The sequence below is a fragment of the Heterocephalus glaber genome, unplaced genomic scaffold (genome assembly GCF_053883595.1).
Source record: "Heterocephalus glaber isolate CG9 unplaced genomic scaffold, H.glaber_assembly_v1.0 deba00000470, whole genome shotgun sequence".
Taxonomy (NCBI): Eukaryota; Metazoa; Chordata; class Mammalia; order Rodentia; family Bathyergidae; genus Heterocephalus; species Heterocephalus glaber.
Window position 1 is genome coordinate 11,698,020 of NW_028258145.1, and position 27,342 is coordinate 11,725,361.

Genomic DNA, 27,342 nt, shown 5'->3' on the forward strand with positions numbered 1-27,342 from the left:
TGTTTTCTTATTTAATTTCGCTGTCTCTATTTTACTCTGATTTTGTTTTTTGTTGTTTTGGGGTGTTTTTTGTTTTGTTTTTTTTTTTTTTTTGGAGCCACTTCAAACCTTCCTGCAATGGAAAACAAATCTTTTTTAAATAAAATGCTAGCTCTGTCCTAGGCTGAAACCAGAAATGGATGATTGGAGTCCTCCAGTGATGTTAGTGAGTAAATACCTGTTCTCTCACCCTCCCTAGAAACTGACAGTCTCAACTTCCACCTCTATGTGCTAACTTTGCTATACTAAATGTAGCATAGTTTGGGTGTGTTGTGTTTTTAGCAGTCATGAGTATCACTGTTGATAACTCGGGGGACTCTGTCATCTTTGAAGTGTGAGGCCACCTGGTGTAGGGGCCATTTGTATCCACACTGTGTTTGCAGCTTTCCATCACTGTGATGGAACATGCAAGGTGGCAACTTAAAGGAAGAGTGGTTTGCTTTGATTCATACTTCCAGAGGTTTCAGTCAGAGCTCAGCTGGCTCTAGTTTGGGTTCTATGGTGAGGCAGACACATAGGGGAAAGCTGCTCACCTTATGGCAGCTGAGAAGCAAAGAGATACAGAAAGGGACTGGGATCCCACTGTCCCCGGGGGACATAATGTCCTCCACCAGCTCTACCTCTCAATAGCATCTCAGGCTGAGGACCAGTTTTTAATACATGAGCCTTTGGGGCACAGTGAAGCTCCACCCACAACAGTGGTCAATGACCACTTCAAGTGGAAGCCATGAGCCGTGGTCCCTCAGGCAGTGTGAACAGTGGAGCGGCTTTGCCCTCCAGACCAGACCTGGCTTTGTGGTGTGGCCAGAGTTACTTGTGGACTCCAAGTCTGCTCATCACCCTTGTGTATAAAATTTAAAAGTAATACTTACCCCACCTCATAGAAGTTGCTTCCCTTGCAAGAGAAATGTCGCAAGTTCATGGAACATTGATAGATGAAAAGAGGGTGCAGAATGAAACTAATCAAAGGTTTAAGGCTGGGGCATAGCTCAGTGGTGAGTGATGGCCCAACTTGTGCCAGGCCCTGACTTCCGTTCCCAGCACCACACAGAAGAGAAAATGTCTAAAATGCAAGCCTGACACATTTCAGCTTTGGGCTTGCAGGGCTAACATGGAATTACTCTTGTACAATAGCAGTCTCTTATTTTTATTTTTATTTTTTATTTTTTATTTAATTTTTGATACTGGGGATCGAACTCAGGACCTTGTGCTTGCGAGGCAGGCGGCGGAACCACTGAGCTAAATCCCCAGCCCCATCTTATTTTTATTACATTCAGCCAAATAGCATTTTAATTGAGGTGTGTTGAATAGATGAACAGCAAAGAGAGTAGCCTTATCAGTATTGCAACAGTGTAAGACATTTAAATGTTCTTATTTAGAATCTGTCATCTCTGATTTTGAAAATTAATTCTAAGAACATCTTGCAGAGCCTCCTTTGTGGCATGCTGAGTTTACCAAAGAAGAGTTGGTTCAGAAGCTATGCTCCACCACGAAAAGTGCAGAGCACTTGAATGGGCTGCTTCGGGAGACAGAGGCAACCAATGCCATCCTCATGGAGCAGGTCAAGGTGAGGCTGCACCCGGGCATGGCCGCCCACGGGGAATGCTGGGGAGGGCCCTCAGACAGATGTGTCCTGGGTGAATGATACAGACATTCACAATTGGATACACCTGTAACATTTGGATTCTTTTTTTTTTGGTACCCGGAATCAAACTCAGGTCCTTGCGCTTGCACAGCAGGCCGCAGAACCACTGAGCTAAATCCCTGGCCCAACATTTGGATTCTTTATATTAGATTCTTGCTGGTAAGAAATGTTCAGTGCTTTTGCCTGTATTATGTAATGCCCCTTTAATTCCTACTTTAAGAAACTGTAATAGATTTAGAAATTAGATGTTTACACATCATTGTTCCACATATGCTTAAGTAAAATTCAGGTGAGTCCAGGTCCATGGACCCTAAAGACAAGCAGGGAGCACTTAGAAAAAAACCTAAAGTTTGGTGAGCCCTCAGTGGTAGAGGGCTTGTCTGAGCATGCATGAGGCCCTGGGTTCAATCCCCAGTACTGGAAAAAAAAAATTAACATCATACTAATGAGCAGTTTTTATGACCCAGGTCTTAGACTTTACACACACACATAAATGCCACTGACTCAGAATCACTGGAATAAACAACATGAAGGTGTTAAATGGTGGAGCACAATTCAGACTCTTGTCTGTCTGGAAAGTGCATGTTTCTCTGCACTTTGCGCCCCAAGCAGAACGGTCCCAACTCTGCAGGGCAGCTAGCTGTCCTTACCAGATTAATTTTTTTAAATGCTCAATTATTCACTTTCTTACAGTAAATACGATGACATTTCATCACTAAATATCTGCATAGGCATTTCCATAAAACTGTATTTCCCCACTAATCAAAACAGTGTCTTAATTACTGACCAGCATAGTGAACCTAAGTGACCTCTTTAATAAAATGTTATCTTTCCATAGATTTATCCTCACAATTTCTTGGACTTTATTGTCACTTTTTAAAATGACCCTGGATTTTAGGAGACTTCACTGCTTTCCTGGACTAACCTAAAATCATGAAATACAGCACCATAACAAGGGCCACCTGGAAATCATGCTCAGAAATGAACTTCCTGTTACCTGTCCTGTATCAAGCTGTGCCCATTTTCCTGTTAGCATTTGTGATGTCTTAGGCCCAGGGTATTATGTCCTGTCCCACCTGTTGCTGGGAATTGCCAGGTGAGCAGGCCACAGGGCTGCACCTCCATCCTCAGGGCTGAGCAGCAGCTTCAGAAGCTGCAGCTTTCAGCCTTGAGCCTCGTGGGCTCCCATACTGCAAAGAAGGAAGGCAGAGGGAGCTCCAGCTGCTCTTTTGTAGACTTGCATCCATGCCCAGCTTCTAGTCCTGTGGCCTGAAGCCCTAGGCTTCTGAGGCAGGGACATTGTGTGTTCACACAGATGGGTCCTCTGTTTTCAGAAGCCGCTGTCACTCCCTCCTCTCCTGCTTCCTATCTCCTCTCCTTGTCCCTCCTTTATTGTCATGCAGGAGGAGATATTCGGGGATAAGAAAAGAAAAACCTCATGTCATCAGTCTGCCATGTTTAGCCAGAAGCTGCTAAAAAAACATTTTTAACTCATTTCTTTAATACCAGCTTCTCAAAAGTGAAATAAGAAGATTGGAAAGAAATCAAGAGCGAGAGAAGTCTGTGGCCAACCTGGAATACTTGAAGAATGTCTTACTGCAGTTCATTTTCCTGAAACCTGGCAGTGAGCGGGAGAGGCTCCTTCCTGTCATCGACACCATGCTGCACCTCAGCCCTGAGGAGAAGGGGAGGCTTGCCACCGTTGCACAGGGTACGCAGAGGGGACACCCAGGTCTGGCCACTGCACTAGCCTGCAGGCAATGGATAAGAATTCATAGCTGTGCTGCAGTCTTATTCATGATGTTCTGACTTTTAACTCTGGATCATTCTGTCCTGTGTGTAGCCTGGGACTAGATTTGAAAGTATGACTTTTTTTTTTTTTGGTACCAGGGATCAAACTTCGGTCCTTGCGCTAGCAAATCCCTTGCCCTGAAAAAATGACTTTTTCCCTTTCCTGGGCAGCTAGTCATTTATATCCCTTCCACACTCCGTACAGTACAACACAATGCTGGGTTACCTGGCTCTGAGAATTAGGTCTGGTCCTAAAATTTGAGTTGACTGGTTTACATTGCACCTTTTTAGCACATGTTGCTTCTTTCTCACTTCACCCCTCACCCCCAGACAGTCAAGTATAGCAGAGCCATGGCCCAGTGTGTGGGGCATATCCACAGCCTGCTTCCCAGGTGTATGCAGTTTTTTCTCCCTCGGGACCGGGAATTGAACCCAAGGCCTCACACTGAACTACGCCTCCATCCTTTTTAAAATTTTGAGTTAGGGTCTCAGTAACTGTTACGTTACCAGGGCTTGGCTCAAACTTGCAGTCCTTTCTTAGCCTTCCGAGTGCTGGTATTACAGGCATACACCACCATGCCCAGCCCAACATCATAAATTATTCTTAAGAAGGACCAGTTTAAGCCAGGTGTAGTAGCACATGCCTGTAATCCTAGCATTTGGGAGGCTGAGGCAGGAGAATCAACATGAGTTCAAGGCCAACCTGGGCTACATAGTGAGCTCGAGGCAAGCCTGGACTAAATATTGAGACCTTGTCTCAAAAAAAGAAAAGTAGAACACTTGCCTAGCCTGCATTAAGAGCTAGATTTCATCCCCAGCATTGAAAAAAAAGAGAAATTTAGAATACTAACATGGCATAGATGGCATAAAATCAGTGAAAAAGACTTTAATTGCTTATATTGTAGAGTGATTATAGAATATCGATTTCACACTGAGAAAATGTAATAATTTTTTTTTTTTTTAACTTCCCAAAGGCGAGGAAGAAAACACTTCCCGTTCCTCCGGATGGGCCTCTTATCTGCATAGTTGGTCTGGACTTCGATAGATTGATGGGGAGGAGGTTCCTTATTAGCTGAATGGGACCTGTCTGGAAAACCAGTTCACATATGTCGCTGTCCTCCTGTCACAGTGTGTGTCCACGTCCTCCTCTGTTCTTCGTATGTGTCACAGATGGGTTGAGTATCTCAGTTTGGAGTGAAAGCACCATGGCTTCAAGTGTTGACCCCAGTCCACCGCTGCTGCTGTGGCCCCAAACCTGGGTCCCAGGGTGCCACTGGGAACAAGGCTGCTCACCCCCTCTGCCACCTCAGCACCTGCCCAACTCCAGACAGTCATGTGAATTTAGAAGTTAATAAATTGCTAAGAAAATCTGGCAGTCACAGTATGAAGGAAAGTGATTTACTGGTAAGGTGGACTTAGGTTTATCATGCGGCCAGCTGAAGTTGCAATTCATTTCATTGTCCCCTGAAGTATACTCTGCCAAGCTCTCTACATTGTCCATGGCCACAGTCCAGCTGGTGTGACACTACCTGAGGGGTGGCCTAACCCCTCAGGGTCACTTCACATGGTCTCCCAGGCTCACATTGTGGTGCCACTGCTCTCCAGCCAGGAGTGTGTCTGCACCTTCTCCCCACCTCCCAGATAAAAGCTCAGAGCAGTGCTGCCTGACTCAGCCTCGGACTTTAGAAAGTTGCCACAGAGGCTGGTGCGTTGGACTGCTGTGTGATGAAGATCGTGGTGTTTCTGGCCTTTGATGCTGCGGAGTATGTTTTATTGGCAAGATCAAAGCTGTGCACTTAAAGTTGAAAGTTCTGTTTTTACTGTTCTTGTGTAAGTCACACACAGTGTGCCCTCAGAAGTCCTCAGGCCTTGCAGTTAATGTTGCACTTCCAGACTCCATTGGAGAACTGACTCTGTACTTGAGTTCCTGGGAACACTGGTTTCCAGCTTAGTGTACTGGAAGATTGCTGCTGACATGTCGAGTTTGTCCTTGTAAAGGATTCCCTTACTTACTTCCATCTCTCCTCCTGTCTTACAAGAACAGACCTGACTGGTGAATGTATTAATGAAGATGGATCTATTTCAGAGCCAACATTAAAAGTCTAGTTTTTTTACTTTATAAACTGTGAATATGAGTATGCCAGTGGCATACACTGTAACTCTAATGATATTTAAATAAATTTCACTTCTTCTTTGAGCCTCTTCCTGTTGAAGTCTATAAACTTATTTTGAAATATAGTCTGTACTTGAGAATGTAATAACAAAAATACCTTTTGCATGTAAAAACTACTTTGATTACAAAGGCATACTCTTTCATGGCAATGAGGAAATGTAATGATTATTTTAATATTTCTATTAAACATCTCTAACTGTATGTTGTGTTGTGGCTGCTCTCCCCGTTCCACACTGTCTCTCTGGGGTTTTAAACTAACTTTGGAGCTGGAATTGCCAACTCCCTTGCCACTGTCCTCAACCACTGGGGACCTGTTGAATGCTGTGGTGTCTCAGGCTGCGCACCCAGTTATTCCAAGACCAGGGCTGAGGGTGAGGGTTCCTCTGAGCCTGGAAGCAGGTGTCCAACCTTGTGAGCCCTCCTGTCCTCCAAGGGTCTCCCCTCCTTCCGCTTGGCCTTTCTTTGGGAATATGGACATTGACCCCACCAGAGGCGGTAGTCAGGTGGGTCTCGCTGTTTCATAATTGAACCAAAGGCTGTTAACACCATGGGGTGGCACGAGGGCTGCCTGAGCTCTCTGCTCATTCTCTGGGCTCTGAGTCGAAGGTGATTTTAAACAAGATTTTAAAGAGCTGTGTGACACTGAACTGGCAGAGGAGATGTCTTGGTCACACAGGGAAGTCCACCATGGCTACCCAATGCAGCCCCAGCAGGAGTGTGGGGCACCAGCCTCTGCCCTAGGGTGGACACCTTCCACCAGTGTCCAAGAACACATCACTAGGTGTGCGTTTCTGCTCCATAAAGGTGCTGGTGGACAGAGACTGCTGAGTCATTTGTGCACAATACTCCATACAGTCCTAAGCCAGACAGTAAAGAGCACTGCTGCATGAAAGTTATCACGAGCCCTGCGTGGTGGCTCACACCTGTCATCTGAGTTCCTCCAGAGGCTGACAAAGGAGGAGGATTTCTTAAGTGCAGTGAGTTCCAAAACAGCCTGGTCAACAGAGCTCCCATCTCAAAAGAGTATTACTGCTGGATGTGGTGGTGCACACCTACAATCCCAGCACTCAGGAGGCTGAGACAGGAGGATCTCCATGAGTTCAAGCAGCCCTGCCTGGGTTACATAGTGCGTTCAAGGCCAGCCTGAAATACATAATGAGACCCTGTCTCAAAAAAAAAAAAAGTATTGCTGACATTAAATAAAACAGGTGTCTACTTCGTTCCTATTAGTGATCTTTATTTTATTCTTTTTTGGCGGGGGGTAGAACCCAGGTTCTGCCTGCCTGAGCTACACCTCTGGCCCAGGCGATCTCCTTCGTTCTCTCTACTCACATGCAACGTGATTAGTCTGTGTGCTGATGTCCTGAACCTCTGGTTTCTGGTGCAACATGATGACCTTATATGTAGTTATTCCCATTTTCACAATTAAAAAAAAAAAAAAAAGCTGAACAAAGTGGAAGCCAACAACTAAGCCCATCTGAAAATCAAGGCCCCTGAAAGCTTGAAGGAGCCTGGGCTGGAGACACTGAAGAGACCACAGCCCAGAAGTCCAGTGCATGCTGGCTTGAGTGAAAATCTGTCTGCAGGCGCATTACACTTCCATGGCTTACTGCAGAAGCCAGCCTGGTCCTTACCATGAAGGCTGCAGACTGGGTCCCCTGAGCTGCCAGCCAAATTGGGGATGAAAGTGTTCTGATCAGGCCTGAGCATCCTGCTCCCCGACCAGGTCTCCCTAAAGGAAGTTATTCTGTCCACATCTAATGCAAGGGAGGGGAAGGAAACACCCAACCCCCAGCCACCCGTTCTCCTACTCCACAGGAGAGGTCTGTGTGCAAGTCACAGCCCAGGGGCAGACACAGGACTGGAGAAGTTGCTTTCCCCCACTTTACCAACACCAGGGAAGCTCCTGAGTCAAGAAGCAGCCCCTAGGGAAATCAAAGAAAAGACAGGCTACAGAAACTGACACCAGAGGAAATGCAGGCTCTGACATCTCTAGCTACTGCAAATAGTGAAGGCAGCCTACATGCAGCCAGGTAAACAAAAAACATCCACAAAGGGCCTGTTTGCCTCAGATTTTCTTAGGACAGCATCCAGCAAAACAGTACCAGCCACTCTGAAGGCAGAGAGAGAGAGAGAGAGAGAGAGAGACATGAAGAGACAGTAACCTCAGAACCAGACTCAGGTACACAGAGATGCTAGAATTACCCAATCAGGAAGTGAAAATAACTATGATTAATATGCTAAGGGTGCTAAAAGAAAAAGAGAACATGCAAGAACAGATGGCTAATGCAGGCAGAGAGAAGAAAATTCCAGGAAAGAATCAGAAGTGCTAGAAGCAAAAAACCACCAGAACAGAAAAGAAACATGGTTTAGATGGATTTATCAAAAGAATGAAACAAAGTATATATAATTTAAAAAGCAAAATAAAAAATAGGAAACAGGAAGATTGATCTTTTGCAAATGGGAAGGGGACCGAATATGGAGGGAGCAGAGAAAAGGGGGGTGGTTCAAAAGAATGAAGATGGTTTATGTACATGTACCAACTCCTCATAGTGAATGTAATCATTATGTACTGCTAACGTGCACGTGTGTATATACACATGTAAATACACATATATGACACACACAGAAAAAAACATAAAAAATTTATGCCAGGTATAATCCCAGCTACTCAGGAGACTTGAGGTAGGAGGATCTCAAGTTCAAGGCTACACCTTTCTCAAAATAAAATGAAAATAGGGCTAGGGATGTAGCTCAGTATTCTCTAGGTTCAACGGTTAGTACTATTTGAAAAAAAACAAACTGAAGCGTGTCTAGACACAGATCTTACTCCTTTCACAAAAATAACTCCAAGTGGATCATAACCTTCATATAAAATATAAATTAGGATTCTTAGAAGATAACATAGAAGAAAATTCAGTAACCTTGGATTTGGTGATGATTTTTCAGATATAACATCAAAACCATGACTCATGAAAGAAAAAATTGGCAAACTGGACTTTACTAAATAAAGGATACTTAAGAGAATGAAAAGATGAGCCACAGACTGAGAGAAAATCTTTGTTAAATATCTGATAAAAACTCTTAATTGAGGGCCGGGATTTAGCTTAGTGGTGCCCCTCTCTGCCTCACAAATGCAAGGTCCCAAGTTCGATCCCCAGTATCAAAAAAAAAAAAAAAAAAGACTCTTAATTGAAAATATACAAAGAACTCTTAAATTGCAACAATAAGGAAGGAAAGGAGCTCTCTTAGTTGCAGTACTTGCAGAGACACAATACCGAACACCCACAACTGTAAGAAGCAGAGTTTTATTTTAGCTCACAGTTTGTAGAGGTTTCAGTCCATAGTCACCTAGCTCCAAAGCAGGGCAGCAGGGCAGAGGAGAAATAGCTCATTGCTGGGCACCAGGAAGCAGAAAGCAATAAAAGGAGAAGGGAGATAAACCCTTCTAGGCCATGCCCCAGTGACCCACCTCTTCCCACCAGGCTTCACCTCCATCACATTTAGCTATAAGTTCATCTGCAGATGAATTCACTGACAAGTATCACACACCCATGACCCAATAATCTCCCAAAAACACCACCTATGAGCACATGAGGCTTTGGGGGGACATCTAAATCTAAACCATAACACAAGCTAATTCAAAAATGGGCAGAAGGTCTGCACACCTCCCAAAGAAGAGAAGGCAACGAGCAAATGGAAAGCTACTTGATGTAATTAGAGAATTATAAATTAAACATTGAGACCACTATCTGCCTATTAAAAGGGGTGAAATCCAAAACAGTGACGACATTAGATGTTTGCAGTATATGAAGCAGCAGAAATAGTGCTGCTGATGAGGATGCAGAAACAGCAGAGTACTGACAGAGAGAATGTGGCAGCTTCTAGATACATGAAGCACCCTCTGACCACACGATCCAGCAATCACTCTCCTTGAGATTTATCCAAATGAACTAAAATCTCACATCCACAAACAAAACCTGCATATAAGTGTTTACGGCGGCTTTCTCCATAATTCCCAGAACACAGAAGCAATCAAGATGCCCTTCAATGGGCAAGGGTGAATGAACCTCAGGACATCCATGCAGTGGAGTATTTTTCAGCTTTACAAAGCCAGACAGGCTGGAGTGAGCGGAGCGGCAACGGCGGAGGTGCCGGTCCGCACGCGCGCGGCGGTGGCTCCCTCCCAACCTCCCCCTCCCCTCCCCTCAGTCCCCTTTTCCTTCCCTACCCCGCCCCGCCGGGAAAACGCGAGCCGTGGCTCTGCTCCCAATCTCCAAACCGCTGCCCGCCCCGGCGAACGGCCCCCAATCGGCCGCGCTCTCCCGCCATGCCCCAGCTGCTGGCTGCCTACGGGCCTAGGCGCTGCGGCCCGAGATAGGGTCCCCGCGCTCCCGGGGGAGGAGATGGAGCAGCCGCCCCCCCCACCGGGTTGCCGCCGCCGCTGCCTCAGCCTGGCGGGGAGGAGGAGCAGCAGCAGGCCTCCCGGCCGGCCGCCCACCCGCAGGAATTGAACTCAGGACCTTGCAGTTGCCAGGCAGATGGTCCCTGGATTATGACTGTCATTTGCTCTGAAGGCGTGTTTCCTTCCTGAACCACATGATCCCAATCAAAGACATTCCTAATTCATTTACATCCTTGAAGAGCATCTGTAGGAGAGGAAGGAAAAGATGGGTGTGAAAACATTTACTCATAGCTCCTCTTCCCACAGTCAGGAAATGCTTGGAAAACTAAATAAGCTGCGAAATGATGGACATTTCTGTGATATCACTATTCATGTACAGGATAAAATCTTCTGGGCACATAAGGTGGTACTAGCAGCTTGCAGTGATTTCTTTTGCACCAAGCTTGTAGGCCAAGCAGAGGATGAGAACAAGAGTCTGCTGGATCTGCATCATGTTACAGTGACTGGCTTTATACCCCTTTTAGAATAAGCTTACACAGCCACTCTGTCAATTAACACAGAAAACATTATTGATGTTCTAGCTGCAGCCAGCTATGTGCAAATGTTTAGTGTTGCTAGCACCTGCTCAGAGTTCATGAAATCAAGTATTTTATGGAACACACCCAATAGCCAGCCAGAAAAGAGTCTAGATGCTGGACAAGAAAATTCTAACTGCAATTTTACTTCTTGAGATGGAAGCATTTCTCCAGTATCTTCAGAGTGCAGTGTGGTGGAAAGAACCATTCCTATCTGCCGAGAATCACGGAAAAGCGCAAAATCTACATTGTTATGTCTCCTGAGAGTCCTGTAAAGTGTAGCACACAAACAAGTTCACCCCAGGTATTGAATTCTTCAGCTTCCTACACAGAAAATAGAAATCAACCAGTTGACTCTTCTTTAGCTTTTCCTTGGACTTTTCCTTTTGGAATTGATGGAAGGATTCAGTCTGAGAAAACTAAGCAGGCAGAGAACACCCAGGCTTTAGAATTACCTGGCCCATCTGAAGCAGGTAGAAGAATGACTGATTGTGTGACTTGTGAGAGCACAAAAGCTTCCTTGCCTCTGGGTACCGAAGAAGATATCCAAGTCAAAGTAGAAAGGTTAAGTGATGAGGAGATCCATGAGGAAGTGTCCCAGCCTGTCAGTGCGTCTCAGAGTTCACTGAGTGATCAACAGACAGTTCCAGGAAGTGAACAAGTCCAAGAGGACCTTCTGATTAGTCCACAGTCTTCCTCTATAGGCTCAGTAGATGAAGGTGTTACCGAGGGCTTGCCTACACTTCAAAACACTTCTAGCACTAATGTTCATGTGGATGATGATGATCGACTGGAAAATGTTCAGTATCCCTACCAACTCTACATTGCTACTTCTACCAGCAGTACAGAACGACCAAGTCCAAATGGTCCAGACAGACCTTTTCAGTGTCCAACCTGTGGGGTGCGATTCACCCGTATTCAGAGCCTAAAACAGCACATGCTCATCCACTCAGGAATTAAACCATTTCAGTGTGACCGCTTCGGGAAAAAGTTCACCAGGGCTTATTTGCTAAAGATGCATTGCCTAAAGCATGAAGTGATTTCCTAGTACCGGACTACTTAAACCAAGAGCAAGAAGAGACCCTTCCTTGTTCAGTATGATCTTGGAGAACATGGTTTTGAAAGCAACTCTTCTGCTCAAATGCCTGTAATTTCACAGGTCTCCTCCACCCAGAACTGTGAAAGCACTTTCCCCATGGGATCTCTTGCTGGGCTGGCAGAAAAGGAAGAAGAGGTGCCAGAGCAGCCAAAGACCAGCGCTCATGCTGAAGCTACCAGAGATGATCCCCCAAAGTCAGAGCTGTCTTCTATAACTATCAAGTAGTTTTGTGGTTTGGTTTCATTTTGTGGAAAGTGCCTGTGCTTGGTCTTGTACATTTAAATTTAATTTAATTTTTTAACCAAGAAAGAGCTTGGGAAAGAATCTCCCTTTTCACTTTGTAAGCCCTGCAACTGATGTTTTATTTTTCTTAATTGAGAGACTGCTTCTGTAAAAACATAATAACATGATGTTGAAACCATAGAAATCATGAGACCTAGGAGAACCACTCAACTTAAAACGTACCAGTTTTTTTCCTTTCATTATTAAAGGGAGGCTAACAACAGATTAGGTAAAGAAGAAATCAGATGATTATTGACTTGATTATCCTGAGATGAAAGGGTATGTGAGAAACAAATTACTAAGCAGACTTTGACTAATGGCCTGAGTAGATGTTTACTTCTTTGCACAGGATGTTGTAAAGCCTGTTGTTTTTGGAAGTGTTCATGGCAAGCTTCCTTAAAAATTACTAAATACTTCTGAAATCCAGCACACTTTTATTTAAGCTTTGTAATTTCTATTGAGTTTTTCAGATGAAAATTTGATGTTGGATAGGCATTCTCTGTACTTTAGTACCACTCCAGAGGCAAAGAACCATGACTAAGACGTCAGGCTGTGGATGAAATGACCAGGAACACAGAATAAAATACACAAATCTCAGCTTCATAAAAACTCTTTTAATACTGCTTTTCTGACTAAAATTGGCATTTACCTTGTCTTTGAAGGTCAGTGCCTGGTAACTAGGTCATTGCCTAAATCACTTTTCCCTTTGGTCCATCAACAGTACTTTTTCTTGCATATACTGGTGTGCTACTATATAAAGGAAAAATATTAGAGATATTCTATATTTTATATACAGGTTTATGTATTGTTGGGGATTTTTTACTGTGCTGTTTTGGACAAAATAAAGAATTCTGTGTTGAGGCTAAGTTCTTAACTAAGATTGTTTACAAAATCTCATATGACAGTGGTATTATCCTTGTTCCAAAATATTTTTAGAAATTGCCAAATTTATTACAGCAGTTACTATAGTTTTTACACAATGTAAGCAATAATATAAAAGATGAGGCTATAAAATGATCATCTGACTCAGTCTGGAAGAGGAGAGAAAATTGTTGACTTAACAAAAAAACCCTAAAAACCTTAAAGTAATGAGTATCACTTTTTCTGCTGCTAAAAGGACGAAATTTGTATGATGCTCAAGACTGGGATATACTTTTCATCTGGTGTCATTAAAGCATCTTTGACTTTGGTCTGAAATAAAAAAAAAAAAAAAAAAACAAAGAAGCCAGAGCTGTGAAGACACAGGAAGATGGGGAGGAGCAGAGAGAGCACAGTGCTGAGCAGAAAAAGCCAATGTGAAAAGCCTACTGTGAGATGAGAACTACACACCTTGGGTACTTTGTACTAGTACTTTGCTCCCAGAACTTCCTGAGGAGCAGGACAGTGTGACACAGAGCTCTGGATCCTTTGAACATCCTGGGTGGGAAAAGCACCTTGTCCTAACAAGGGACTCCTGTGGGTTCCTGGAGGGAAGGTGGTCTGCAGAAAGACCAAGCCATGATTAGACTTTTGGACTCTCAGCCCTCTGCCATTCACTGCAGCAGAGAAAGGGCCCAGGAGTGGAGTTCATAAGAACCATGTCTATGTGATAAAATCCTCATGTAAATACTGAACCACGAGCCTCAGGAAATGCATGTGTCAAGAGTGTGGTGACCCAGCAATACCACTGCTCCGTTAACGAATGAATGAATCCAAGTCCGCATATACACAGACACCTGCACATCCATGTTTATAGCAGCACAATTCCAATAGGTAGGTTATGGAATCGGTTTAGGTGCTCATTAATGGATGAACTGTAAAGAAAATGTGGTATATATTCAACCATAAAGAACAAAATTGTAGGGCCAGGGATTTAGCTCAGTAGTTTCACCGCCTGCTGCGCAAGCACAAGGACCCAAGTTTGATCCCTGGTACCAAAAAAAAAAAAAAAAAAGAACAAAATTGCAGCAAAACGGATGGAACTGGTGATCATTATGTTAAGTGAAATAAGCCAGACCCAGAAAGACAAGAATCACTCATACATTCTTATGGCTTATGTCTAGATGTTCTCCCACAGCCTCATGTGCTCCTAAGTGGGGCTTTTGGGAGTGACTGGATCATGGTTTCTGATACTGGCTTAGCCCAGTGATTGGTTTGGCATATTTCTGGGTGTGAGTGATTGATTTACTGAAGAGGAAAGACCCACCCTTAGTGTGGGTGGCACCAACCAATAAGCTGGCAGCATGGATGGAATAAAAAGAGAAAGAAGGAATGCTCAGTGCTTCCTGCCTGCCATGCCATTAACTGTTCTCTGCTATGCCATCCTGCTTCAGAGCCAGCCAACTATAAACAGAAACCTCTACAAACTCAGCTAAAAACAACCTTTCTTCCTTTTACTTGCAGATGTCGAGTATTTCATCCCAGCATCAAGAAAGTAACTAAGACATATGAAGAATCTGGAAAATAAAAAAAGATGACATGAAAGTAGAGCAGAGACTACAAGAGAAGAAGGGTATGGGGAGGGCAGGGCAAGCAAGATCATAGACGGGATGGGTGTGATCAAAGTGTGTCATACACAACTGTGACATGCCACAATGGATCCATCCGTCTGTGTAATGTACATTAATGTACAGGGCCTTAACTTACCAACAATAAGGTGGAGATTGTCAGACTGCATTATGTAAACAAGACCCAAGCACAAGTTCATTATAATAAACTCACTTAAAATAAATGGCTAAAATTAAAAGGACAAAAAGGTAAGGCAGGCATGGTGACACACACCTATAATCTCACCACGAGAGAGGCTGAGGCAGGAGGATTGCCATGAGTTCAAAGCCAGCCTGGACTACATAGTTCAAGGCCAGCCTGAACTACACAGACCTTGTCTCAAAAACAAAACAAAACAGAAAAAGCCCAAACACTAATGAAAGAAAATCCAGAGTGCCAACATTAATAACACAGCAGACTTGAAACAAATAGTGGTACCATGAGCAAATAAGGATACTACATGATAATCAAGGGGCCAATTCACCTAGAAGATGCAATAATCTTAATTCCACAAGAGGAGAAAGCAGGACTGTTGAGAGATGCTAATTTCAGGTCTGGGTGAGGATATACAAAGTGAACCAGGACTAGGGGAGCCTTGTCAAAACTTCAAATGACAAACAAATGTACTAAAAATAGTAGTTACACCAAAAGGCCACAGGAGTCAGTCAAAAAGGCTCCATTGGCCAGATTTGGAACATTTGGACAATTTGAGCATCAATAAGGATAATGAGACTTAAATGACCAAAACATTCAAAGTAAATCCATAAGTCCATAATTATACTAAAATATAAAACAGCTGAGCACTGGGGTGTTTGGCTATAATGTCAGCTACAAGGTGTTGGGGAGGCTGAGACAGGAGGATAACAAGTTTGAAGCCAGCCTGGGCAATACGGTGATGCCTTGTCTCAAAAAAAAAGAGGCGGAGATGGGGTGAGGGATGTAGCCCAGTGGGAGACACTGAGTTCAATCCCCAGAAAAACAAAACACAAAACAAAACAAAAGCATCTATGCCACTATTACCATTTACCTCCAGAACTTTTCTATCTTGCAATACTGAAGTTCTGACTCCATTAAACTTTAATCCCTTGTTCTCCCCTCTCCCCAACCCTTGACAATCACCTTTCCACCTTTGGCTCTGGGAATCTGACTGGTCTGGGCACCTCATGTAAGTGGAACACTTTTTTGCAGTGCTGGGTTTGAACCCCGGGTCTTGTGCATGCCAAGTGCTCTACCAGTCACAGCCCCAGCCTCGCTTGACTTGTACATCGGACCTCGGCCTCCAGGAAGCAGCTCCCCTGGCCGCTAGTACTGCCGCTGTCCTCAGCTTCTTGGATTCGCCAGGCACTAGCGTAGCCCCTGCAGTGCGTTCTCCAGCTGGTGTGTTCCTCTGACTGCCCCACTGTGATGCTGGTCCCCAACTCACAGAACCTCGAAGGGGAGGCGGGATCCCGCCGCGCCTCTGCTCGCGGCCGTCCCGCTTGACCCTCGGAGTGATCCGTCCCTAGGACTCCGCCGCGTCCTCTACTTCCAAGTCGCCCCTCGCGTCACTGAGGTCTTCATCTGTCCTCCCGTCCCGGGTCCCCTCCGCCCTTCACATTCGGGACCTATCCCCCATCTTTCTTTGGCGTTTGCTGTGCTTGTATTTTGTTTTGTAACTGGTCCCCGAGGACCGCCAAGGCCCTGCCAGCACCCCGTAGCGATAACAGGTGAACGAGTCCCGACCGCGTCTACGGAGGTCTCGGCTGACCGTACAAACCTAGCTTCCTTGTGCGCCTGCGCTGTGGGGAGCCAGGGTGGGGAGGTAGGCAGAGGGTGAGCGAACCGGAAGAGGCGGGGCCGGGGCGGGCGGGATTGGACCGGGATGGGGGGGGAAAGGTGGGGCCTGGGAAAGCGGCTGGGTGGGCGGGGCAGGTTACGTAGGGGCAGGATCGGGAGGGGCGGGGCCTGCGCGGTGGGGCGGGGTTCCCGGACCAACCCGCCATTTGCGTACCGCCTCCGTCTCTGCCGCCCCCGCTTCCGGCTGAGCCTTACGACTGCGGCGGTGGCTGGCGAGCGACCGGTCCGAGGACGCGGCGGAGCAGCGTGCGCGGGATAAGGCGCGCCTCTGCGGAGCAATGCTGGGCGTGGCGGCCGGGATGACCCACAGGTAGGGCCGCGCCCCCTCACTCCGCCACGTCGGCTGCGCCCGGCGCCCCGGGTCCCAGGCCCTCCCAGGTCCTTGTTCCTCCTTTCCCGGCCCGCTTCTCTCCCGTTCCCCGGACCCTTAGCCCGGCCTCCCCGGCCCTGGCTAGGCGGCTCCTGGCGGGAGGCTGTGTCCGCCGGCGCAGGCGTGCTCGCGGTGAACGAGCGTTCCCTCTTTGCTGGTCTTCTATTCAGGCTCGCTCCGAGGCTGCCCAAGCCCAGGCTCCGCAGCCGCCTGTTGGACGTTGTGGTTGAACCGGTGGAGGAAATGTGGTTTTTCACGGTCGTGTGGTTGGAAAAGAGGACTGTTTCAGTAGCTTTTCCAGTTAATTGCGGTGTTCTTTGTCACCGCACCAGCATTTCCTAAGTGGTGGTTTATCCATATTGGTCTGGATGTGAACTCTGAAGCCGAATCGCGGAGTTTGCACAGGGTTTCACGAGGATTCCTTGGTTTGTCTTGTGGTTTGAATGGACCTGTTCCCTGTGGTAACATCGTGTTCGTCAGTGGGAAAATATGGACTGCCGTAGGCGATCCCAAGTGCTAACGCATTTCATTAATACCACTAAATAACGTTCCTTAATATCGCCACTGATTTCATTAAAGCGCTGAAGAACTGGGCGGCTGTCAGACTGAAGGTGGTGATCCAAGTTTTCCAACATTCTGGTTTCAATCAAAAGTAATGGGGGAAAAAATAAGAACCAAGATACATCATGTACAGGTACAAGCACCCAATGATAAATGTCAACGTATTTTATACCTAAAATGTACCAATAAAAGAATTTAAGGAAAAAAAATAAAATAAAATCTCATGCAAAGCGAAAAAAAAAGAGCCTAATTTCTATCAGGGCAACAAAATATTGTCGTTTTTCTAAAAGCGAAGGTTCACATTGTTTAGTTTCAAGGAAATGTCTGTTAAATATAAATCTAAATCTCCATGGTTTGTCGGTTGTTCTTGAGGGAAAAATAGTGTTTCCTGGAAAAAGCATCTAATTGAGTTCATCTCGAAGTCTCGATGAGATCACCAGAGAACTCTGGTTTGCAGAAGGGCTCTGTGCACACCTGCCCTTTGGTCCTTTGTAACCAAAAAGAGATTCAAGGGTCAACACTTAATAACAATAGCAATCTGTACTGCTTCATCACGGCAATTTTTCTTTTTCGAAAAAAATATTGAATGTTAAGTTGATATAGAATTGAAGATCATGTGGGGCGGGGGATGTAACTCACAGGCACAGCGCCTATCTGGCAAGCACAAGGCCCTGAGTTTGAATCCAGATACCAAAAGAAAAAAAGAATTGAAGATCATGTGAGATGAAAAGAATAGTGGATATCCAGTATAAGTGAAGAATAGAATATAATGATTTCCTTAAGACCCTCAATCCCTCCCTGACCCTGTAACCTTCCCATTCTGAATTTCCCACATATAATCTCTTAATTTTTTTTCAGCAATAAGTATATTTATATTTTTATGCAACCATCATACATCTCCTGAACTCTGTTTGTCTTGCTGAACTGAAACACTTGCACCCTTTAGACACTGACTTCCCATTTATTCTTTCCCCTCAGCTCCTGGTAACCACTGTTCATTCTTCTCTCTCTGATTTTTTTTTTTTTTTTTTTTTTTTTTTTTGTGGTACCAGGGATCGAACTCGGGACTTTGTGCTTTCGAGGCAGGCAGCAGGACCACTGAGCTAAATCCCTGGCCCTACTCTCTCTGATTTTTGACTGCCCTGAACACCTCCTATACTGAAATCCAGCAGTATTTTTTGCATCTAGCATAATTTGTTCCTTTTGTTGTTGTTGGTTTGTGCTTGGTGTTGCAGGGTATGGGTGCATAACAGTTTGGTTAACTCTTCACCAGAGGGACATTTAGGTGTTTCCACAACAAGGAAATTAAGAAGCTACTGTGCAAGCTAAGCATGGTGTTATATGCCTATTGTCCCAACACTCCAGAGGTGGAGGTAGGAGGATTGCTGAAGAGTCCCAGGCTAGCCTGAACTAGGGAGCAAGACCCTGTCTCAAAACAAAACAAAAAAAAAGGCCTTGTCTCAAAAAGGAAAAAAAAATGAACATAATTTTTTTTTCTGGCCTAAATGTCTAAGGGTGTGCAATTGCCAGATTATATAGTAATTGCATGTTTAGCTTTTTAAGAAACTCAGATTTTCCATAGTGACTGTACCATTTCATCAGATGAGAAATTGGCATTCTTTTCCTGCTAACTCGCAGAAGCTTGAAGAACCACAAACTTTCTTGGAGGCATATACCTATAATCCCAGCTCCTGGGAAGGCAGAGGCAGGAGAATCACAAATTCAAGCCCATTCTTGGCAACTTAGCAAGACCCTGTGTCAAAATGAAATTTTAAAAAAGGACTAGGTATGTAGTTCAGTGATGAAGTGGAGTGCTTGCCTAGCAAGGGTGAGGCCCTGGGTTTAATCTTTGGTACTATAAAAATTTTTTTAAAAAATGAAAAAAACAACTTTCTGCACCTAAGGCTTTTCCTTCATCCTGTGACTTCCAAGGCCAGTGCCATTATGAAGAGAAGCTGTCATGGCAGGGTATGTCTTCATAAAATTTAAGTGTTCTATGCCTGTTGGTATGGAGAGGAAATTGAGTTCTTGATTTTTATTACAGCCATTGGAACTTTGATTGTTGAACAGATGCACCTTTAGTTCTTGTTCTATGTCCTGGAGGCTTAGAAGAGACCATCAGTCAGGATTGTGCTGTCTGGATTTTATCATTCTCACCCTTTTCTTTGGTGTAGTCTCTTGGCCATCAGGGGGTAGCTCTTTCTCATAAATGCAGGGACAGTATGCGAGCTCTTTTTTTTTCCTCCTGGAGAGGGTCCTTGAGCCCCTCCCTAGTCAGAGAAACTCAACAGCCTTAGAAGTCAGTTAAGGGGAGAGGAAAAAAAAAAAAAAAAGAAGTCAGTAAGGGGAGGGCAGAGCTACACTAGGAGAGCCTCTGTTTTTAGTAATGTTGCGTTTGTTTTTCAGAAAATCATTTACATAAACCTAAATACATGTTCTTAGCTAAGTCTGCCTTTAAGCAGAAGACGCATCTTAAGCCATTTGTTGATTTTACAGTTCTCCTAACTCCTTAAACAGTGGTTCCTCCAGGGGATTATCATCTGCATTATGTGCTGGACTCCTGCTACATTGTCTTTCAAAAACTTTCATTTTGAAATGCTCCAAAACTTCCAAGAAGATGGTGGAGTGGTGAGCAGCAGAAAGAGGACTTCTCCAAGGTTTCATGTACAGGCACTGGAGATGCTACAAGCAAGGCCACACTACTCCTTGTCCTTTGCTGTGCCATCCCAGTAGCACCCCCTCATCCTGGCAACATCTCATGTAGACATTTCCACACAGGCCTCACTGTGGGGAGCATAGGTGGGTACTTTCTGTGCCTTTCTCCATGTTGGAGCATGTTTGGGAGCTTGATGATGTGCAGTGACAATAAACAGAGGGCTGAAGAAGCTGTAGATGAAGCCAGGTCTGTGAAAGGTGGTCAGTCCATCCACCTTGGGAGTTAGTATGAATGATGGTGGGATTGCCTGGTGGTAGGAGACACAGTATCCAGCATCAGGACACCTAGGAGTCGGGGGCCTTACCGAGATGTATGTGAGTCAAGTATGATAAAGGACGCAAATATTTACAAACAGAATTTGTACGCAGATACAGATACACATTCTTTTTGAAAAAAAGTCATAAAGTTACTGTGTATTATTCTGCAACTGATTTTTAAAGGATTTTTAAAAGGTGGTAAAAGTATATATAACATGAATGTTACTGTTTTAGCCATTTTAAAGTGTACAGTTCTGTGACAATAACTACTTTCACACTGTTGTGTAAGCATCACCACTATCCATCTCCAAAACTCTTTTGCCTTCCCAAACAGAAACTTGATGTCTATTAAACATTAACTCCTTGTTTCTTCCAGTTGCTTTTTTATTTTTTAACTTAACAAGCTTGGAGGTTGGGCTGGGGATTTAGCTCAGTGGTTCCGGCGCCTGCCTCCCAAGTGCAGGGTCCCAGGTTCAATCCCCGGTACCAAAAAAAATAAGTTTGGAGGTTTTCCCTTGTGGTATATCTGGGTTAGCCTTATGTTTTCTAATCTTAGTTTCAATGGCTGCGTAATATTTCACAGCGTACATATGCTAAGATTCATATGAGTAAGCCCTGGACTGACACATCCTTGGGTTCCAGTTTTTTGTTAATGTTTTTTATTTTGGTTATCTTGTTATCTTGTTTGTGTTTTTGTTACACAGACACTTTGGATGAGTTCACTAGCCTCAGTAGGGGGTTCTGGAGTGTGGAGTCAGGTGCTTGTGTGGATGGTGCCCTGTGCTCTGTCCAGCACTGTGCCTTTGTGGCTCCATGACCTCCTCAAGCTTCAGTTTCTTAATTTTAAGGTGATCCACCTGTCTCAGTGGTTGTTGTGAGATTTAAATCCAGAGGCAATCACATTTCTGAAAGGATATGAATGATATTGTTAACTGTATTTGCCTCTGAATAGGGAGTATAGGAATCTAGAATGAGAGACATTATTTGTTGAATAGCTTCTTGTACTGCTTTGCTTTTTAAAGTCCCGTGGATGTGTTGCTTTTTAACGTATTTACACCATGCTGGAAGCATAGCAGATGTGCAGTTGTAGTAACAGTGGCTTCCTACCACCCTGGTTATCTCTCCCATGCTTGCAACATCTGCTGATGGCACTAACATTGCTTTTGACTTCTTCCTCTCCTTTACTCCCTTATGTCCACTTTCTTACTAAGTTCTTATCACAGAAATTTCATGAGTCCTTCCTTTTTTACTCCTTTCTTACTGACTACAATGGTTTGTCTCTAGATGTCCCCCGAAAGCCTCATGAAGTCTTAAATGGGGCTTTTTTAGAGGTGGCTGACTCTAGTGTGTGACTGATTCATGATCCTATACTAGAATCAAGGGCACTAGTATCAAGGGTGTGAGTGCTACCCACTGTAAGTAGTCTGGATAAGATAGAAGGGGCAGAGGGGCTGGGGATGTAGCTCAGTGGTACAGGTCCTGGCTGGCAAGTGTGAGGCCCTGAGTTCAATTCTCGGTACCAAGAAAAAAGATAAAAAGGGCAGAAAGATGCTCTTAAAGTCCCTTGTTCCTTTTGCTCTCTTCCACCTCCTTGAACTCTTGCTCCTCTGCCATGTGTCATCCTGTCTTGGAGCCAGCCAATTATGGACTGAAACCTCTACAAACTGTGAGCTAAATAAACCTTCCCTCGCTTTAGCTTTTTTTTTTTTGAGGCAGTATCTTGCTCTGTAGTTTAGGCTATTCTTGAGCTCACTATGTAGCCCAGGCTGGCCTTGAACTCACAACAAGCCTCAGCCTCCTGAGTGCTGAGATTACAGGCGTGCACCACCACACCCAGCACCCCTTTAACTTTGGATGTCAGGTGTTTTGTCTCAGCAATGGGAGAAAAGTAACACACTGACTTCATTTTTACCCTGATTCTGAACATTTTTCAAATGAATGTGAGATAATGTATTATTAAGGCAAGGATATTGCTGAGAGAGTGCATGTCAAGTACCCTGTGGACCCTAGAGTTATTCCAAGTGCCCAGCAAAATGCATGCATATAGTAAACATTTGAGATGGCACAAATAGTATTTTGTGTGTGTTTCTATTTTTTATTTAAATATTGACGAAGTATAGTTCTAAAGGAGTTATGGGATATGTAATAATATGTATAGAGTCCGTGCTTTTTTTTAACTTGTTATATACTGTAAAGACAATTATGATAATGTGAAGATATTAAAAAAAATTGGTTTAACATTTAAAAATGGGCTTTCTATGTAAAAGGTTGGGATCCAGTCAGTGCAGTGAACCCCATACTAACCTACAACCTGCTCCTTTCTTTTCTGGGGTGGGGGTTGCCTAACCTGAGTGGTCTATTCAGGGCCACAGTGAGAGTTGGTAGAGAGCCAGGGATGGAACCTTGTCGGCTGCTGTGCTGTGCTGTGAGCTCCCTCCATTGTGCTATGCTGTGTCTGCTCTGTTATTGAATCCAGATTGCATTAGTGTAGTTGGTGGTATATGTATTTCCCTTCTGTCTATATAAATGCCTTGATGGCCAGGACCTCCTCAGGTATATCTTCCCCATCTTATCTGTAACAATACCTGAGGCAGGCTGACTTTGTAAAGGAAATATATTTATTTAGCTCCCAGTTTTAGAGGGTGGAAGTCCAGACAGAATTGTGCAGGCACTGGCCAGAGTCCCCCTAGCCACATCATCTCCAGACAGAGGCCAGTGACAGGAGCAATCACAGAAAGAGCATATCTTGGGCTGGGGATTTAGCTCAGTGGCATCCTGCTTGCCTCCCAAGCACAAAGTCCTGAGTTTGTTCTCCAGTACCAAAAAAAAAAAAAGAGCTTATCTAGAAACAGGAAGCCAGTGAGAGAAGGAGTGCCTAGGGCTAGGCTGTTCCTTCTGTCAGAAACCAACTCAAGGTCTCCTGAGAACCACCTTAATCTCATCTGAGGACAGTGCCCCTGTAACCTAGGGACCTTCTGTTAGGCCTCATTTGTTTTTCTGTTGTTTTCCTTTTCGGTTCTGGGGATTGAACCCAGGGCCTTCACATAGAACTATATCCCTGGCCTCCTTTTATTTATTTATTTATTTATTTACTCATTTATTTATTTATTTATTTTAGTTTAGGTCTCAGTTGCTAAATTGTCCAGGCTGGGCTTACACTTGTGGTCCTCCTGACTCAGCCTTGCAGAGTGCTAGGATTATAGGCATGCAGCACCATACCCAGCTATGCCTTGCTCTTAAAGGTCCCACTCCCTCAGCACTGCCATTCTGGATTCCATGACCTCAGGGAGCACACTCTAAGCATAGTAACCCCAATAACACTGTCGCTCTGGTGCTGTCTAAATGAACTTGAGAGATTATCTCAGAGTTGATCTATTCCAAGGGTCCTGGTGTCTTCTCTTTCAAGTAGATGGGTTCCCTTTGTGGATTGTGTTCCAGGTACAATCTCTGGCACCTGTGCTGGTGCCCATGATTCTTCCTCTCTAGAGGCACATGTTTCCTCACTTACTCATGCCCAACGTCCCCACTTGGCAGTCTGAGATTCTTTTCTGTTGTCAAGCTTCTTTCCTCCTGCAGCAGTTAAGTGACAAGTGTCTACCTGCTTAAACAGATGATGAGTTTGATTTCTCATTAGGAAATACGGTTTTTGTTTGTTAATTTTTAAAGCTGGGCACACTCCTGCCTCATATAAATCTTCCTTATTCACACAGTAAGGAAGAAAGGGATCAGGGACATCAGGGAGACAATTGCAGCCTCTGCTTGAGGTGCTGTTGGTCCTTTTCAATGTAATACATTCACCAGAATTTTCTCTCTTTTTTTTAGAATTTTCTTATATGTAAGCCTACCAAATTGTAATTTCAGGAAGTAAAATAATGTTTTAATTAAATTTATTAAATATCCAAAGAAAAGCAAACTAGGAGGCTGAGGATGTAGCTCAGTGGTAGAATAGTTGCCTGTCATGCTAGTGTGAGGCCCTGGGTCAGATCTCCAACACAGAAAGGAGAGAGGAAGGAAGGCCGCCCTAATTTAAATAGGCTTTATTTCTCCTTTTAGTCCCTCTTTGCCAATAAATTGAAAAGTTCAAGGCTAGCAGTGCTTAATATCTGTTACATTGTTTGGATAAACTCACAGAATTTTGAGGAAGGTGAGGTAAGATAACTTTCACATTTGACTCCTCAGTGTATGCAGACTAAGGGTAGAAAACCAGATACATGGGACATTAGGGAGACATCTTTGGTTTATTTCATTTCTCTGCCAGGCCCCTCTTGAGAGCTGTCTTAATAATTACCTTTTATTACCTACTCTCTCATAAATACTTTAGAGATTATTTAATATAATAAAGTTGATTGTCTCAGCCACACTATGAATGAAGTTGGGTTTTATGCTGTTTTATGGATGAGGAAACAGTTCAAGAGGTTGAGAGCACATTAAGTCACACGTCAAGCTGAGGTTCAGGTGAGAGCTCTGTGGAGCCTGTGACTCCCCAGTTCCCTGCACTGGCAGAGAAGCAATCACAGCTCCCTACTTCTCTCCAAGGTTCAAGACCTCTTCTTTGCTTCCCAACCACCCATCCAGTCTTATTCGCCAGTACTCTTAAGTGCACATCATCTTATTGGCAAGCATCACGGGCTTTCTAAACTCCAGGAAGACCTTTTTTTTTTCTTTTTTTAAAAGGAGGGGGCAGGAGTTTTCCCTGACTTGCAGATGGCTTCCTGATTGTTCAGCACTATCATTCTCTTCTTTCCTGACCTCCTGGAGAACACGTTGGGTGAAATGCAATGAGAATGTTCTGTGGGCCCCCACAGACTCCCTTGTTCTTACGTTAGCTGTTCATTGTGTATGCGTGTGCTGAGAAGGTGTACAGGAATTTTGGAGCATGTCCTCCAGTTCGGTGAGTGTTCACTGCGTGCACCCCAGTGTGTGTGCTGCACTGTGCAGTCAAATGGAGCATGTGACTAATAGCAAGGGCTATACATCCTGCATCTTGTCATGCAGCCCTGTATGCATAGGTGACATAGGGGAAATTTAGAGAAGTCTTTTGACAGTGGAAGGAAGAAATCATAATTTGTCACCAGTTATTATAAATTAATTGTTAAGACATTAGGAAGAGCCAGATATCTGTTTGGTTCTCTAGAAGTAGAAAAGCAGCAGTCGTGGTAGTATCCAGCCTGAGGCGTTCTCAGGTTGAAGTATTATAAAGGATGGGGATGCTCCTGAGTTGATGGAGCATTCCTCCTAAAACTCAGGCTGCAGACAATGTGTAACATGGGGCTCACGCTAAAAATGCAGATTGATCAGCTTCATCCCATATCTCTTGGAGGAGGAATGTCATGAAATCGATGTATTTAAAATATATATATATATGGAGAGAGAGAGAGTATTTCAAACATACAAAAGTAGAAAATAGTGTATCCCCGTGGGCTGGCACTCAGCTTCAGTAATTGTTGACTGGTAGTAAATGTTTGATTGAAGATCAATCCTTTTACATTCCTTTCTCCTGTAGTTCATATCAGAGATTTTACTATGTATCCTCAGACAAAAAGGATCTTCTGAGGGCTGGGGATTTAGCCCAGTGGTTTTGCCGCCTCCTGCACAAGCGCAAGGACCCGAGTTCAATCCCCAGTACCAAAACAACAACAACAACAACAAAAAGATCTTTTGAAAACTTCTAAAATATATCCAGAGCATTGTCATACACTTGAGAAGATTAATAGAAGTTTCTTGATAACACCATCAGCCCAGTTAGTATTCAAATCTCCATTTGTCTCAGACATTTTATGATTTTTCTAAATTGGAGTCTAAATAATGTTCATACAGGGCTGGGGATTTAGCTCAGTGGTTCCACCACCTGCCTCACAAGCACAAGGTCCTAAGTTCGATCCCTGGAACCAAAAAAAAAAATGTTCATACATTTTGAAGAATTTCCTGTAATTTGCATTTTGAAGAATGCATTTTTAGAGCATACGATTTTAACACCTTTTGCCATATATTCTACAAATTAGTAGTTGGAGCTTAAGAAGCAGTTCTCAAACTTCTTCATCCTAGAACCACTTTATATTTAAAAATATTATTGAAGACCACCACTCCCAGTGCAGAGGAGGAGGCTTCTGGGCCACCATACCACTGCTCCCAGCGCAGAGGAGGAGGCTTCCGGGCAGCCATAGCACCACACCCAACACAGAGTAGGTGAGCTGCACAGGGCCCCAGCAGAAGCACCACCACCACCCCGGTCGAAAAGAGAAGACAGGTAAACAAGCCCCCAAAACAGACTTCCAGATCACCTACAGCAACCCCAAAGGGAAGCGAGATGGAACAATCTGATACTCAACCACTTGGACTCCCTGAACTGGAAACAAAAGATGATCTGGAAAAAATGAAATCAGAAATAATTTCTCAGATAACAGCAGACATTGTGCCGATAGTGCAAGACATGATTGATAAATCTAGAGAGGACACAGATAAAATAATAGAGGAGCTTAGGAACATGATTGAATCCCAAAACAGGAAACAAACAAAATCCATAAAACAGATGCAAACAGATTTCCAGGAGATTAAAAACTCCATTGAAAATCTGCACAGCAGAATGAGCCAATGTGAGCACAGAATTTCAAATATAGAAGATAAGATTGCACTTAGTGACCAGGTAAAGAAAAATTGCTTAAAAATTGTAAGGGACCACAAGAAATCAATCAAGCAGCTGCTAGATGATGCAAAGAAGAATAACAGAACACTGATTGGAGTCAATGATTAAACAGGAAGAGTGCAGACAACATAAAAAAACTTTTCACATAAGTGATGGCAGAAAACTTCTCAAGCAGGGAAAAGAACTTGACATACAGATAAGTGAGGCATATAGGACTGCAACTAGCCTTGATCAAAAAAAAAAAAATCTACACATAGGCATATAATTGTTAAGATTCCAGAAACTCAACAGAATAACAAAATTCTACAAGCAGTTAGAGAAAAGAAACAGATTGGTTACAAAGGAAAGCCAGTCAGAATCACAGCAGACTTCTCAATGCAAACCCTCAAGGCAAGAAGAGCTTGGAGTGACATATTCCATGCCC

At 44.0% G+C, this 27,342-nt stretch overlaps 2 protein-coding genes and 1 pseudogene across 11 annotated transcripts in view; all 3 read left to right on the forward strand.

Annotated features, from left to right (window-relative positions):
• Nucleotides 1–5,849, forward strand: part of Gcc2 (GRIP and coiled-coil domain containing 2) — a 39,392-nt gene extending 33,543 nt beyond the window's left edge. For all 5 annotated transcript variants that reach the window (XM_021258151.2, XM_004844504.4, XM_087204207.1 and 2 more), the window contains 3 exons: nucleotides 1,467–1,606; nucleotides 3,194–3,395; nucleotides 4,450–5,849. In XM_021258151.2, coding sequence (XP_021113810.1) covers nucleotides 1,467–1,606; nucleotides 3,194–3,395; nucleotides 4,450–4,520 — 413 coding nt within the window. In that variant the 3' untranslated portion in view covers nucleotides 4,521–5,849. The remainder of the gene's footprint in view (nucleotides 1–1,466; nucleotides 1,607–3,193; nucleotides 3,396–4,449) is intronic.
• A 4,364-nt stretch (nucleotides 5,850–10,213) lies between these two features.
• On the forward strand, nucleotides 10,214–11,793 carry LOC101726614 (zinc finger and BTB domain-containing protein 44 pseudogene; annotated as a pseudogene).
• Nucleotides 11,794–16,488: 4,695 nt separating this feature from the next.
• Lims1 (LIM zinc finger domain containing 1) overlaps nucleotides 16,489–27,342 on the forward strand; it is a 126,195-nt gene continuing 115,341 nt past the window's right edge. For 2 of the 6 annotated variants that reach the window (XM_021258155.2, XM_087204220.1), the window contains exon 1: nucleotides 16,493–16,681. In XM_021258155.2, coding sequence (XP_021113814.1) covers nucleotides 16,650–16,681 — 32 coding nt within the window. In that variant the 5' untranslated portion in view covers nucleotides 16,493–16,649. Of the gene's footprint in view, nucleotides 16,682–27,342 lie in introns of all 6 variants that reach the window. The other 4 variants (XM_087204223.1, XM_087204224.1, XM_087204225.1 and 1 more) reach the window with 3 other exon arrangements.